General features: G+C 42.5%; 1 protein-coding gene across 4 annotated transcripts in view; it reads left to right on the top strand.

The window, feature by feature from the left end:
- Positions 1 to 14,661, top strand: part of LOC124415893 (Ig-like and fibronectin type-III domain-containing protein 1) — a 156,412-nt gene that overhangs the window by 132,504 nt on the left and 9,247 nt on the right. For 3 of the 4 annotated variants that reach the window (XM_046896597.1, XM_046896594.1, XM_046896596.1), the window contains 3 exons: positions 2,553 to 2,759; positions 10,214 to 10,243; positions 14,007 to 14,117. In XM_046896597.1, the coding sequence (XP_046752553.1) occupies positions 2,553 to 2,759; positions 10,214 to 10,243; positions 14,007 to 14,117 (348 nt within the window). The remainder of the gene's footprint in view (positions 1 to 2,552; positions 2,760 to 10,213; positions 10,244 to 14,006; positions 14,118 to 14,661) is intronic. The other variant, XM_046896595.1, reaches the window with a different exon arrangement.

The raw sequence follows: 14,661 nt of genomic DNA, 5'->3' as shown, positions 1-14,661 counted from the left end.
TGTAATTACGAGTAAACACGGATCCGACATGAGTTTAATTCTGTGTTTGTTTATTACATTGGGTACATTACGGTGTTTGTTTCAAGCTTATAATATGGTGCAGTGATATCAACGTTAGAAACATCGATCATACGATCTATAAGTATAACAGCCAAGTCAAGTATCGGTTGAAAACAGTTGAGAAAGATTTTCAAGTGCCACGGTAAAGGAATTATCGTCTTAAACAAGGACAACGGAAGGTGTACGCATCATTGTACACAAGGGATTAAACTACTTTTGCAAATCTCTCCCACAGTTGGTTTATAAGGACGTTTGCATGCAGATCTGGTTCTCCTGTTCGCACTGAGTGCCCCGCTTAAGAACGCCTTAAATTCAACTAATTACAAGAAAAGCTAATTACCCAATAGTGGATGGAACAAAAAAGAGGACAAGAAAGGAGAAAGAGAATGGAAAGCAAGCGGAGAAGTTTTAAGGCAGAAATTTTACTAGATGAGTAGGTGTATTGTCTGTGTAATAACCGTTCATGTATCACATCACCCACAGACTGTAACCTTTGGCCATCCGGACTCTCGCCACCTGCCGATACGACGGTATTAGGGGATCAAATCGACCTCTCCTTAATCAAGGTTTTCTCAGAATCACCCACGTCTCCGACGTCATTTCTAATAGGTATATACATAGGTATAAAAGATTTCTAGAGGTAATCCGTGGCCGGGGAAAAGTGGAAGGAAAAAAGTGTGTGCGGACTGTAATAAACTCAGCAGACTGATACGTTATAACGACTAGTTGGACCCATAACTCCCGTATTCTCGGCAGGATAGCTCGTGGATCAGCATTACTTAATCGTGGGTGAATTCTCGGACACTTTTTTTTTTCTCTTCCTTTCATCCGGCGGCTTATTCTTTCCCATCGCATCTGTTTTGATAAGGTCTGGGAATCGGTAGGGATAAGCCCGAGAAATTGAATCCGCTTACTTTGCGTCGTGAGAAATAGTGATACATATATATATATATATATATACACATATATACACACACGTCTATCGACCTACGTGATTTTTTTCCGTACCGTAGTATAAACACGTAGTATTTTTTTTATTTATCCTCACACGCGTTTTACACGTCTTACATTTTAGTTTTCAACTTGTACACTTCATTGCTAATAATTTAAGCTATCTATTGTGATACCCAAGGAACGCTGATGGTGAGATTTTCATGCACTTCTCAAAGTCAATTTTCAAGCTGTGATGCTTGCAATTGGCGGTTTAAAAAATTTCTTTCTTTTCTTTCTTTCATCTTTTCCGATTCTTCTTATTCTCGGATAAATTTAGCGCGCGACTGGCGTGGGCAACTCGTTAAACCGAGCGTTAAACTCGCGTTTAAATTAGTATTCATGGTTTTCCTCGGTGGTTAAGGAGCGGTTACCGGGAGAGCCGCACCGGATACACGGTATGGCATTGAATCGGAACATTGCGCCAGGTCGCTTTGCCAGTCTGCAACTGTTCCTAATTTTCAATCGTCAAGGTATTATACACGCCTCGTGTAATCCCTTCAATATCTCGGTAAGGAGTTTCTTACGCGTAACGAACGCAACTCTATACCACCTCTGGCTGAATTGAACGCCTCATTCCACCTCTGTTATAAATCCAAAGAAATCGGCCCACCGTCCTGCCCTAAGCTAGGCAATGACTAATGCGAATCGATCAGCACCTAATGGGCCATGCTGATCAGCTCCAAGATTTCTTTGTTTTTCCATCCCCAAGATCACCGGGATACGTTATAACAACCCACCTGATGCATGTCCGCAACTTGAACGCGTCACCGCGTGTGGACGAAACTTTTTATCGATCAATTTTTTTCCCGTAGACATGAGCTAATTGATTCATTGCTAACCTCCGCCCCAATTTCGATGTCTTATATTATATCTCTCTTACGATCTTTCGCAGTAAGAAATCTGAGGCATATGCCTGTATTACCATCTACACCGTGTGATGATTATGACGTATTATTAATCGATCGATAAAATTTCACTGGCCAGGTTAAATGACCTGACGAATCTACTGCAGCATGTATTGTCCTTCATGCAGTGGTAACATACAACAAATATTCAGTGATTATTGTTCGAGTTAAGTTATACACATAAACCTCGAACATCGAGCGAAGCGAATGTAGTCTGTTTAGTGTTTTTATGTCTGTAATAAAGAGGCGCGGATGCGCAAAGTGCTTGAGAAAAGTGGACACGAAGGGTGCTATAATTTTGTACGGTGAAATTCCATTTCATCGTGGCTAATTTGTCCCCGTTAAATTAGCAATTCCGATTCGGAGATGGGTTATAAGAAACCAGCTGATTTAATATTAATTCGAAGAACTTTCCCAGTTTCGCCTCGATGCTTCAATGAATTAGCCGAGCTGTGTCCAGATCCTGTAGTACCTAAACCCCTAATTTACGTGCGCAATATCGTTCATGTTCAATCATCACTCGTTGTCCTTTCATTTTTCTACTCCTATTTCACGACGATAATCACACTCCTCGTCTTTTTACGAATGTTTCAGGCATGCCGAGCATACGGGACAGCATAACGCACCCGGTTCACGTCTACGAGGGTGACGATGCCTTGATCACCTGCGTCGTTAGAAACATCGGCGACAACGTCGTCATGTGGAAGAAGGAAGATCGGCCGAAGCACAGCCGACGGATCCTGACGGCCGGAGACTCCCGAGTCACTGGCGATCGCAGGGTTTCCGTCATCCACGATTCTGGTGAGTAGCTTGGACAATCATCCCTTTTGTGCCTGCGTGTAGCCGTCATTGTCACGACGAGGCCTGGAGGGTTAACGACACTCGCTGTCCAGCCGTTCAAACTCTGCGGACTTTAGGATCGCATGCCTCGATACCGCGAATTTACTTCATACGAAAATGACGTCACTCCTTCCCAAAGTTTGGACCGCGCGACGTTTTTCCGCCTACCCGAGTTGGTAATCTTACGCGCTCTACCCTTCGAAGCCAGGCAATTAATCTGAGAGGTAGCCATTTGCGCGTCGGCGGTTCTCGGCTTACCGACGTTTACGGATATAAATTATGTTCATACTAACGCACGGCGACAGGATCCCGGTTACCGTTCGTAAAACCACTCTTTAATCCCGCAGCACAGTGAAGTCTACAGTCTCTCATGATCGTAAGTCACGGTGCAGATAGTACAAAGTTCACCTGTACTGAAGATGAGATGAAAAAATATTGACTCATTCATTTATTTGATTGTCAAAAATTTTATCGCAGGTTAATGAAAATTCTATCACTGGCTTATCACCGTGGATATAATATACAAAACTTTATGTCGTATCAGTTTTTGCGTAAATTTTCTAATTACCGCGTACGACAAGTTACCCGCATATATTAGCTATTTCTAAATGAAAATTTCAATCATTGCGAGCACTGCTCAGCCAAAGTTACACGTTTATTTAATTCACGGAAAGCTAATTTTATCGTCTTTTGACCACTCTGGATACCGAACGATACATTGAGAGGATAGCGGAACAATTGCCTAGTTAAAGCTACCAAATGTTTAAAGTATATTTGGATACTTTCCAATTTGTAAGCAGTGCGTGACGATCACGTAATTTATTGTACTCTTTTGAAAACGGTAGAAGTTTCCATCTGGTGTAACGTATCTTATCCTTTTCCACCTACGCGGACAAACTTATACCAATTGACAACCACTGCAGGACAAAAGTCTCAGGTCTCTTTGCGACATTGCCATGGGTTCTTTTGCGACGTGTCCTGGTTCCCGAGGGAGCCACGCATCGCAGGGATGGTATCGTTTCGCGTAATCGCACCTCGTTCCATCAATTCACCTTGTAGTCGTCGGTTTATTGGAGTAATATCATGGCTAAATGAACAACGTTGATGTCGACGTTCTTCCGTCGTGCCTCACTCACCGGGAGGCAGCTGACGCAAAAAGTGCAAAGATGAAACAAAAAAAGTAATATAAAAAAGGGGGGATGAAACGGCACACCGCCGCAACTGGAGACGAACGCGAGTCGAAAGGCTTTCTCGCACGAGCAGATTTGGAGCGTCGTTCGGATCGGGTGGCTCTGCGATTGATGTTATTTCACCCTGATCTTCAAGCTCTCAGAATCTTTCCACGCACCCGACCTCACGAATTTCAACCTTTGGCTTCACTCGAGTTGTTGTCTGAAATGCCCTGACGAAAAGAAATTCTACCCTCCGTCGTCGAGACAACACCCATGAGAATCTCTCTGTCGTGTCTCTCTCTTAAACCGCCGAAAGGGCTTGAACCACACACTTTAAATTGTTGTGAATACCGTGGATTCTCAGCACCCGCCCTCGTGTTTAACTGTTAATCCGTCGTTTTGGGGGATGATTAGTACTCCGAATCCCGGATTCACCCTCTTTGTGACCGAGATTTCAGGGCCAAAGTCGCGCCATCATATATTGTATATCGTCGACCATTGTGACTCGGCATAAAGAGGTGACGCGTAGTCGCGCTGCTTTATTACGCTTCATGTTTGTTTATACGCTTTGACGAACGGTCAGGTTTTCTATTACATTCCTTATTATCGTCGTGCAAAACCAGCCGGATTACGCCCGAGAGGTACAAAGCGTAGCCAAGAGCCAGCCGGGCTGAAACATATCCTTCAGATCACCGTAAACCGCATCGTGTAAGACGCTTGAGTACACCGAAGTAAATGCATCGTGCTCGCTTTGTCCCGTGGAAACTTCCAAGACCCCCATAACGAGATTGAGAGTGAAAAATGGCAGCAAAACGCGTTGCTCGATGTGTTCGATTCAAAGACGCGTAATCGAGGGCGGAGAAAAGGAACGTCCCTTTGACGACGATGGGTGGAAAAGAAGAACTTTGGCCACCCTTACGAAAACGCCCCTCCACCCCGGGCGGCTGAACGTCTTTGAAGGGCGTCAAATTTCTCGTGAGAAATACAGCCTTTTACGAGAAGTGTATGTATTGTACGTGCGCCCGGGTAGCGGTCGTGTGGATGGTGTATACGTGCCTCTTTATGTCTATGTACTACCCGCCTCTGAGCACATAGAAATGAAAGTTAATTTGCGAAGCAAGAAGTTTCGGAACAGCAGTATCAAAGTGCGGAGTGTTACAAATGTTGGAAAAGAAGAGCGAATGTTTCCGGGCCCCCGTTTATTAAGTTAGGAGGCTGGAAGGCGTCTGTGGCTGGCGTGATTCAAGTTGTTTGGAAAGTTTGGATTATGGCGATTCTCCGGCGTAAAAAAAAGGAGACGTTCTACCCCATGGGACACGCCTGAGTGAGATAGCCAGCCCCAAAAGGAAATGATCATACTTTTTACTACATCCACTTCACGTAGACCCTATACGGAAATTCAGCTCAGGTTCGTAACACTTGAGAGGCGGCTCAGTTTATCCGCTATTTATTTCGATGAAAAAATTAATCATACTTTAGAAAATTTTACTCTTTTCGTAAAATTTCAACTTCAAATTCTGCACGCTCATATTATTCAGGACTAAAACACTATCATGGTACAGAGTTACTGTTACTTTTTTTTCCAAATTTTGTTAATAATAAGCAGCCATGAGATTTGTCTAAAACCAATTCACTCAAATATCACATTTCAATGTTAAGTACTTCTCAATATGAAACATTTCCTTATACTGAAACCGTTCACTTACACACACACACACATATATATATATATATATATATAAGTGTATAGTATAGTCCTTAAATTTGACATTAGTTTGAAGAGTTACTATTCAGCGTATGCCTGAGTGGAATCCTAGAAGAATTTTACTTTCAAACAATAGGTGTACGTTCGAATCCCCGAGGGCAGCATTCCGTGCAATGGGAGTATGCAAATGTTTGGCAACTTGAGTTACTCCGGTGAGGTCAAGTTGAGGTTGAATCACTGACAATCCCCAATCAACCCGAGGTAGTTACGTAAATCTTGGCCTCCGATTTACGTCCTCGAATATCTACCGTATCCGTAGGTATACTGGCGGAAATGCATAGTCATCCGTGTAGGCAAATGTTTAATATATAAGCGATGGATGCTCTCGTGAAGAGGATCAGCTCGGTATATTGAATTCGTTAAACGTAATCTCCAGCCTCGAACCCGTCAGCTGCCCTCTTGTTTCTGGTCCGTCAGCCGCCAGAGGATATCAGCCAGCCCCCGTTGCGATACCTACGCAAGCCTGTCGTTGAGTTAAAAGAGCATAAAGAATGACGAAGCAATTTAGGAGAGTGCGTCAGCCGCGCTTTCGTGTTAGAAAAAAATCTCTGATCTAGGCTTATAGGTAGGTACAGTACCACGGAAGGAAAGGATCAATTATTTTAGTCAAGTGACATTCGTTTGATTCAAGTTCATGCGGCGGACACAAGATGCTCATCGACGAAATACTTTTGTTGGTTTAACAAAATTCAGTTCAATCAACTAAACATTTTTTTAGATCGATAAATCTTGAATTGAGACACATAAACTTTTTTCACTCAGTGATGAAAGAATCTATTATTTCGGCACAAAATTTCTGCAGCTGATTTGTAGAAAGAAAAAAGTAAAAAGTCAAACCTTGACTTCCTTAATTAATGACATTCTTTTTTTTTCGTCTCATCTTCAGAGGATGATCTATCATAGTCGCCGTAGACTGTGTACTTATTCAACGATGAAAAACTACCCAATTAATGTAGGGAGTGATCCGTGATCTATGTTGTGTTTATTAATCATTTTTCCTAGCAACAGAGAAAACGGGACAGCTTGTAATATTATGTACCCCCGATTTACCGAAAGTCGTGGCTTTGATGTAGCGACGGTGAACTTTTTGCGGGGCAAAATGAGAGTTCAGCCTCACAGAGAAAGCGAGGGAAAAATATTTCCAACCGTGTCTTTGTTGTGAAAATGTTTTCTGTTTGTTTCAACTTTTATCAAAAGCATGAAAAACCGTGCGGTGAAATAAACAACGAAAAAATAATGGATCGACTCGTCGAGAAGAGGGAGGGCCAACAGCTTTTTGGCGGTTACAACATGACTCGAAAGTCGAAAGGGCGCCTCTTGTTTACCTGTTCATATTCTCACAGCCGTGCAGCTTTGTCTACATTCAAAGGGACGAAACTGTTGAAAATATTACTCTTAAATCGGGCAAATATTCGCCGCGGAAGAGTACGGCCAGCGCGGCGGTCGTCCGGGTGGAGCCATAAGCGGAAACGCAAAGCCCTCTCGTAATATAGCTCGAGTTGCCCCTTTCACTTGAATGGTGGCATTAGTGGGAATCCCCGGTGGTGCTCCCGTCGCTTACCCCTTGAATAAAACGAGGAATGGAAAGCCCTCTTGTGTAATTCTCGTAAATATTTTTAATCCTTCAATTTCCATGCAACATTCAATAACCGCTTCCTTGATGTACAGGCTACACGTATGCCTATATTTTTGCACCCCTTCGATCGGTCGAAACTGTTTGATTGCTTTTTCCTGACTCGCTGACGCGCAAGCTATTACGTAGGTACCTATATTTCACAATCGCAGGCGTATGGGTATGCAGGATGTCGCAGCCTTTGTACGTAGCAGCGAACTCCTTCTGCGCATGTCGCGAAATTTCGTCAAGATTCAATTCGCAACAGCAGGTTCTCGAGTGCCTACCTAGACGGCTTTTTCTCCTCTCTGAAACGAGTCTTCTTTCGGATATAAGAGGCAGAGGTCGGAAACAGATTGCCAAACGTTTCGGTTGGTGCATGCAGTGTGCATTGTATCTGAGGCAGATGGAGGTGGATATACATCATCCAGAAACAAAGGTCAATAATGTTTCAATCCGTGAAATCGAGGGTTCAAACTGCGCCGTCATTCTCGACGCGCGACGTCGATGGTCGTTAAGGCGCGGTGTTTGATAAGCGGTTGAAATTTTAATTCTTCGATAACGCAATCCCGTGAAACTCCGTTTCAATTGATTGGACGCTCGCGCAGAGGGTGGCCGTCGCCGCACTTTGGTATCTCGGACGTCAAATTAATAATAAATCTCCTTCGAACGGAGGTCGTATACACACACATATATATATATATATATATACATATAAAATATATATAAAGAGACACGGACTAGATGTGACGGGGAATTGTGCAGCAAGGTCCGTAATGGAAACTCCTGGTCATTGAAGAGATTCAATGCCGATTTCACCTCTATTACCACTCGCGTGGCTGAACGCTCCAACGGCTGCAGCTCTCTGGAGTAGCAGGAAGCGGAAAACCCCGAGCTTCGATGGTCACGGCCTCGTAGAAAGGAATCGCGGCAATTCTCGTAACAGAAAATAAAGTTCCCATGTACCTGATGAATTACGGATACAATTTTCCTCTCGGTAGATCGAAATGCTGTGGTTCGGAATTTAAGTTTTTCCATTTTATCCCTTTCCCTCCCCTCGTCGCCCCTCGTCGCCCTCTCTTGGGTGACTCTACGCAGGATAACGAAGAGAAATTTTATGCAGCGAGTAGCGGAAACGACTCTGCATCGTATGCATGCGACAGTGATGCGGGAAATATTCTATTCCAGAACCCGCAAGGATTCGTCGGTAACGTCATGCCGTTACGTCGATGCAGAACTTCTTGGAGAAAAATCCGAGTTAATCTGACCGCGAAAGTCTCGATATCTGCGAGTGCAGGTGCGGAAAATCGTAGACGAGTGTTGCTCCCGCCAATTACTTCGGTGATTTCCGCTGATTTTTCCACATCCGTATTCCACATGCTTCATGCCAGTCGGATCAGCAGCTGTCAGTCACTCATAACGACTCCAGCTGAGTCGCTGCAATTTTCAGGATGGCTTGGTTCAACTTGTTGTTAACGTGTAACGACCCTCAGCGATATCATATTGTCATATTCCATCGATTCTGTAATGCTCTCATCGCTTATTTATTCATTCATTTTTCTGCTTCTCAATTCTCTATTGCTCCACTATTCCTTCGATACGTTAGTATTCAAATCCCAAACTCCCAAGTCGGAAACGGCTCGCTGATCCGGCCTGCATGATCGAGAGAAAATTTCAAATTCTTGACCGATAATCGAACCGCGAAATAACTTGGCAGCGTCCCGCAATTTGAAATTCGTAAATATCTTTTTCGTATTCCTTCCTGCTATGCAATATTTCGCATCGTCATTCCTTTACCTTTCTAGTCCTCTTATGCTCACGGATCTCTCACACGAATTCGACAAACAAGATGTACCTCAAGGATACTTTCGAACTATCAAACTACTCCGCTCCACGTCATTCACATCAATTCAATCAACTGCCCGAACGCATATTATAAAATGCTTGTCATATATCGTGCTTAAATTTTGCCAGGGTTTTACATTGTTTTCCCTACATTTGTCGCAAATTATCATACATATCCCAATTGCATCTATTATTCACTAGTGATGTAACGAATATGCGAATATTTCTTAACATTCGTACTCGCATCCGCATTCGCAAAAATCGTGCGAATATTTTGCGAATGTGTCTGTCACAAATACTTTATATTTTTACTTATAAAAATTGTGAAGATAATATTAAATCAGACAAAAAACATTAGTTTGGTAATGAACTTTTGTTATGAAAATTTGTCTTTGCGTTTCGATCACACTCTAACCTCAAAATTAATTTTTTTCTGTTATCAATTTGTCGTTAAATAATCAATCAAACAATCGGCTTGGTTCTTTAAAATTGTATATTTGCATTCGTATTCGCATTCGTGTATACTTAAAAATTTCCATTCGATGCATCACTATTATATACGAACATTTGTTCAAGAGATACCATAACTGGAATCTTGAGCGACCAATGATCAAGCGATCGCTGTAAAATTTATTTAGGTAGTTGACTTAAAGAATTGTCAAGTCAGCCTACAATTCGTAAATCGCTGCATAGAAATAAGAAAATACAGGATAAAGCACTTGTTCCCTTGTTGGAATGCGGAATGTCGGAAATTCCGAATTTCAGATTTGAAATTCTTGCAGGATGACATATTGCGCAAAAATGGTAGTACCATTTAATTTGCGAGTGAGGTCTAGGTATGCGGGGGCATTGAAACTGTGCGATTAATCTCGGAAAAGTTCTTCACAATTACGAACGGTAGACTAAAGTCATTCAAGCCAGAAGCCCCGGTGCGAGAAACGGGCAGTCCAAAAGGCATTCATTCATTAGCTGGGCGGAGAATTTCTCATGGGTCAATTCTAACGACGTGTTTTTGTTTCAGCTACTTCAGGCGAGACCGAAATCCCAACCGGTAAGTACTTTTAAATCTCCTTTTCAGTCTACTTTAACCGTCGCTCGCTCGAACGTGCATTAATTACTCAGTTTAACGTCCTCGGGTGGTCCATGGGGAATCAGAAAAATTGCTAACCACTAACCCTTTGAAGCCCTGGAGTCCCCTGGTCTATAGGTGTGGGAATTTTCCGCTCCTCCCTCGCGCCAGGATCTTCCTAGTGTTACAATAATTTATAGCCCTCGTTGTCGCGAATACGAATTTTGCCCTCTGCGAATCGTTATTCGTACCCACTACAGTTTTCTCTTTCTTTCTACCTCTCTCTTCGCACCCGTGTAACTATCGCTTTCAAAGCGAGTAACATCTGCTACGGAATTTGATGCTCGCGTCGCATATATACTCGGTGGAAAGGAAATTGAAAACTGCACCCTGCATGGCTAATGGTGTCTTTTCAGAAGACTGGCTGCACCCTAGTCGTTGTGCAACGTTATATATACACTTATACATGTGGACAACCCAGTACGCGTGCACGCGTGGATTATGCAGCCGCGTATAACACACCGCGGTATTTCATCCAAGTTTGCTCAACAAGAGACAGGCAATTCGACAGGATTGGCAATCGATAATTATTTAAAAAACATATTCTATCGTAGATGAATTCGATTCATTATAACAGAGCCAGGATTTTTTATTCTTTCTACAACGAACTGATAAATCAGCCCGTCGAGGTTACACGTCTCTTATATATATATATATATATAAGTTTATATATATATATAAGTTTATATATATATATAAGTTTATATATATATATAAGTTTATATATATATATATAAACCGTCCCTTCCCGCTGCTGTTAGCGTACCTATTCTGTGATGGTCGGTTCGGTTTTATGGCTCGAGAATAAAGCTGTCCAGTACTTAACTTGGAAGCTGTTTATAAGTGGCTCAGTAGTGTCTGGGAACACCTGAGGCCTGCATCAATTGTTGTAGCTGCTAAACAGTAATGAGCTTCGAGTTTGTTAACCGATAATTTTATTGAAATCTGTTTGTCGAAATTCGAGATCTATAATGTTGTTCTTGGGGAAGAAGATACTTGTTACGAAAATGCCGTTGCAAATTTTATCGACAACTGTTGTTCCTTTAAGTTTTACTGATGCTTCGTATATGTGCGAGACTCGCACGGCAACCTCAATGTTTCTGAGTCGTTGAGTGCCTTTCTCGAACCCCGGCTCTTCCATCCTACAAAAACAAAACCGCGTCGAAAATGACACCTGATGCTTGAGTTTCCATTGCCTTGGTTCGAAAAACAAATTCGTCACGTACTGTCGCTCGGAGTGTTTTCGTAAGAACTGCACTGGTTCAGGATATATATCAGACTGAATTGGCGATATAAACTGCAGATTTTCATCTCAAATCGTCCCTGAACTTCTCACTGCTACGCTACCTGCACGTAATGTGTGCCATCGATCGCTAGTGAATAACTGAGGCTGACAAAGCAATCCTTGCGGTACTGCGAGTCTGTTTATTTGCCGTCACATTAATGCCTTCAACTGGCGTCCGTTTAGTTATATCTACTTCCATTTCAGTAAGCTGCTGTGATGCAATGTACGAACAATAATGGAAGTTCAGGTATTGTGTACCCGCACAAACAGATCGGGACGTTGGCATGAATATTGTTTGGTCAGTCCCGACAGACTCTGCGAGCAATCGACAGCTCACAAAGTGTTCTGCATATTACATTTGAAAGCCGTATCACGATAGGAAATTTCTGGCATTCACGTTTTCCACTCAGACTGAGCTTCTGAATTATCAAGAACCTTTTACGTATTCATCTGGAATTCAGATAGAACGTAATGTTGAACCAGTCAGCAACTATCTATCTTCGCATCGCGATTCAATCAGGGTCGATACTGCTGGAATAATTTAGGTCGGACTTGAGCCAGGTTGAACTAGACTTTTTTCAAATTGGCGATCAGCACGCCCCTGCCACACAAGCGTAGATCCAATCAGCGAAGCGTCTTCCGGTTCCCCCTGGATCACGGTAAAATTTGATTACCAAGCTTTTCTCGTCTGGGTGGCGCAACGTCACGTCCTTGCATCTCCCATCCATCAACCTTTCCAGAATCGTTGACGTATGTACTTACGAAACGAATTTTTCAAAAAATGTTTTCCCCTTCTCGGTTTGGACCCGTATAACATCAGAGAACTAATTTTCATTCATGTAATGCGAATCGTCCCATCGTCTGTAAATTTCTTAGACTTATAAGTCTGACTTCAAAGAGTGCGATTGCCGGTTCTCCGCTACTGGCAATCAACAAGAGAATGAAATCAAGCTTCTCGATTCGAGAATTTTCATCTCCTAGGTGAATCTCCCACGGGATTCACCCTGAGATGGACCAGGAGCTGTTCAGAAAAACGCTAAATCGTTCCTAACGAAGGCTGACTCATGAACAAAAGCCGATACATTCGAATACCCGAGTATCGATGTCTGTAACGTTGACTTGTCTTATTGAGTTTTTTATTATTCCGCTTAATGAAGCTCAGAAGCGGCCTAAAGTTTGGCAAATAAATTCAATAAATCAGCTCTACGTGAGGATTTTCTTTCGTTCAACATCTGCGCTCAACTTTCAGAGGCCCATATAAGAAGAACAGGGAAGATCGATCGATACTGTGGTTTAAACTAAAGCTCTCAGGTATTAACGTCGAAAGCGAAAGAGAGAGAAAGAGAGAGAGAGAGGGAGAGTGAGAGTGGAAAAAAGGATCGAAGTTTTAAAGAGCAAAACAAAATCTGCACCCGTTCAGTTCGCCTGTTCACCCCCGTGTAGCATTTATATACCAAGAAAGTTTAACTTTAGGCTTTTTGTCGAAAGTTTTGTTGATACTAACAGGTGGTGGACCGCTCCGCAAAAGTTTCCCAAACGAATTAATTACTTGGGCGATGATGAATTAAAGTGTCGTTAAAGCATTTTACCCCAAACAATGACCAGGGGATGGAGGTGTAAGTATATACTCTATAGCATAACGACACCCTCGCCAACAGTTTAATCTCAAGTTGGGTGTAACTTGACTAAACTCTAAACCACTCTGCTAAACACGCTGGTTCTTCTTTTTTAATTCGCGTTACACAATGACGCTTGTCAAATCGTCTTCGCCCTCAAATCCACCGCCCTCCCATTGCCATAATTTAGATGTCTGAATAACTGACTCCCCAACATGATCGAAAAAACATAAACAAGCGTCAAATTGGTAATGCTGAAAAAGTACTGGAAGAGAGTGAATGCGAGGATTCATTGTACTAACATCTGAGAACGCATAATTCACTCCTCAAAAGCAAAGGTATCAATTTTTTGATATTTCAAAAATTAAGTGCAGGGCAGTGGGCTATAAACTCAACACCCTAGGAAAAAATGGGGCTTTAAATTCCTGGATTGCGCTATTTCAAAGCGCATAAAAATCGTAGTTTTTAATATACTTTTAGTTTTATTTATAACATATGGGGGAGGGGGGGAGCTATCAGGACATACAATGTATTTCTAGGTAGATGGAAGCGGCTTTTCCTTTATCAGCTCTCCTTCCATGCGTTTCTGACTTCCGGAAGAGACCTGATGTCGTAACCCTCTCAGTCACTGTAGAATAGAAACCCTTTGCACGTGCAGCTGTGATTATTATATACATCTACCTGTTCAACAGAAACTAGAACGTTACCATCTCACGGGGCTGAGAAAGTTGAGGAATTCATTGATAGACTCAGAGTTTCATGACTTGCATTGTTAATTTTCCAGGAGGTGATGTGTGGGTCCTAGCTATCAAGAACGCCAAGCCTGCCGACTCTGGTCTCTACGTTTGCGAGGTCAACTCGGATCCCGTATTGCGCTCCTTCCATAAATTGAGCGGTAAGTGGGTAGCACCTCTCATGGGATGATTGAAGCTAGTCGGCGGTTATGTCTTCAGCCATAGATTACGTACACTCTGTGAAAGCAGACCACGGATTTTTTTACAACCATGAGCAGAACGGTTCAAAAATAGTTTGATAAAAATTCCAAACAAAATTGCTGATAAAATTACAGTAGACTTGAATTCTAATTGTATATCTGAGATTACAGCTACAACTTTTTGCGAGATTAGTTGACCAGAGGGTTTATTTGATTACCAAGAAAGAAACATTTCTTTCGTCCGTTTCTTGACAAAGACGACTTTCTTTGCTTTTCCGTTTCCTTCGCCGTCCAACTGTCCAAGAACTATTAAAGTAATATATATAGGTGTGGAGGTATCCAGTTCCCAGAGCGACTGCTCGTTGCTGTTTGCTCATTGTGTTCCACTCCTGGAAGAACTTTCGTTCTGCCATAAACCAAAAAAAGTCATTAGAGTTTACCGAAGTGCGTGGTCGTGGGATGGTGTATAAGATTTCCCCAAAAAAGACGTCGAGTCGAGAATCCG

The sequence above is a fragment of the Diprion similis genome, chromosome 2 (genome assembly GCF_021155765.1).
Source record: "Diprion similis isolate iyDipSimi1 chromosome 2, iyDipSimi1.1, whole genome shotgun sequence".
Lineage (NCBI taxonomy): Eukaryota > Metazoa > Arthropoda > Insecta > Hymenoptera > Diprionidae > Diprion > Diprion similis.
This window is presented reverse-complemented; position numbering and strand designations above follow the sequence as displayed.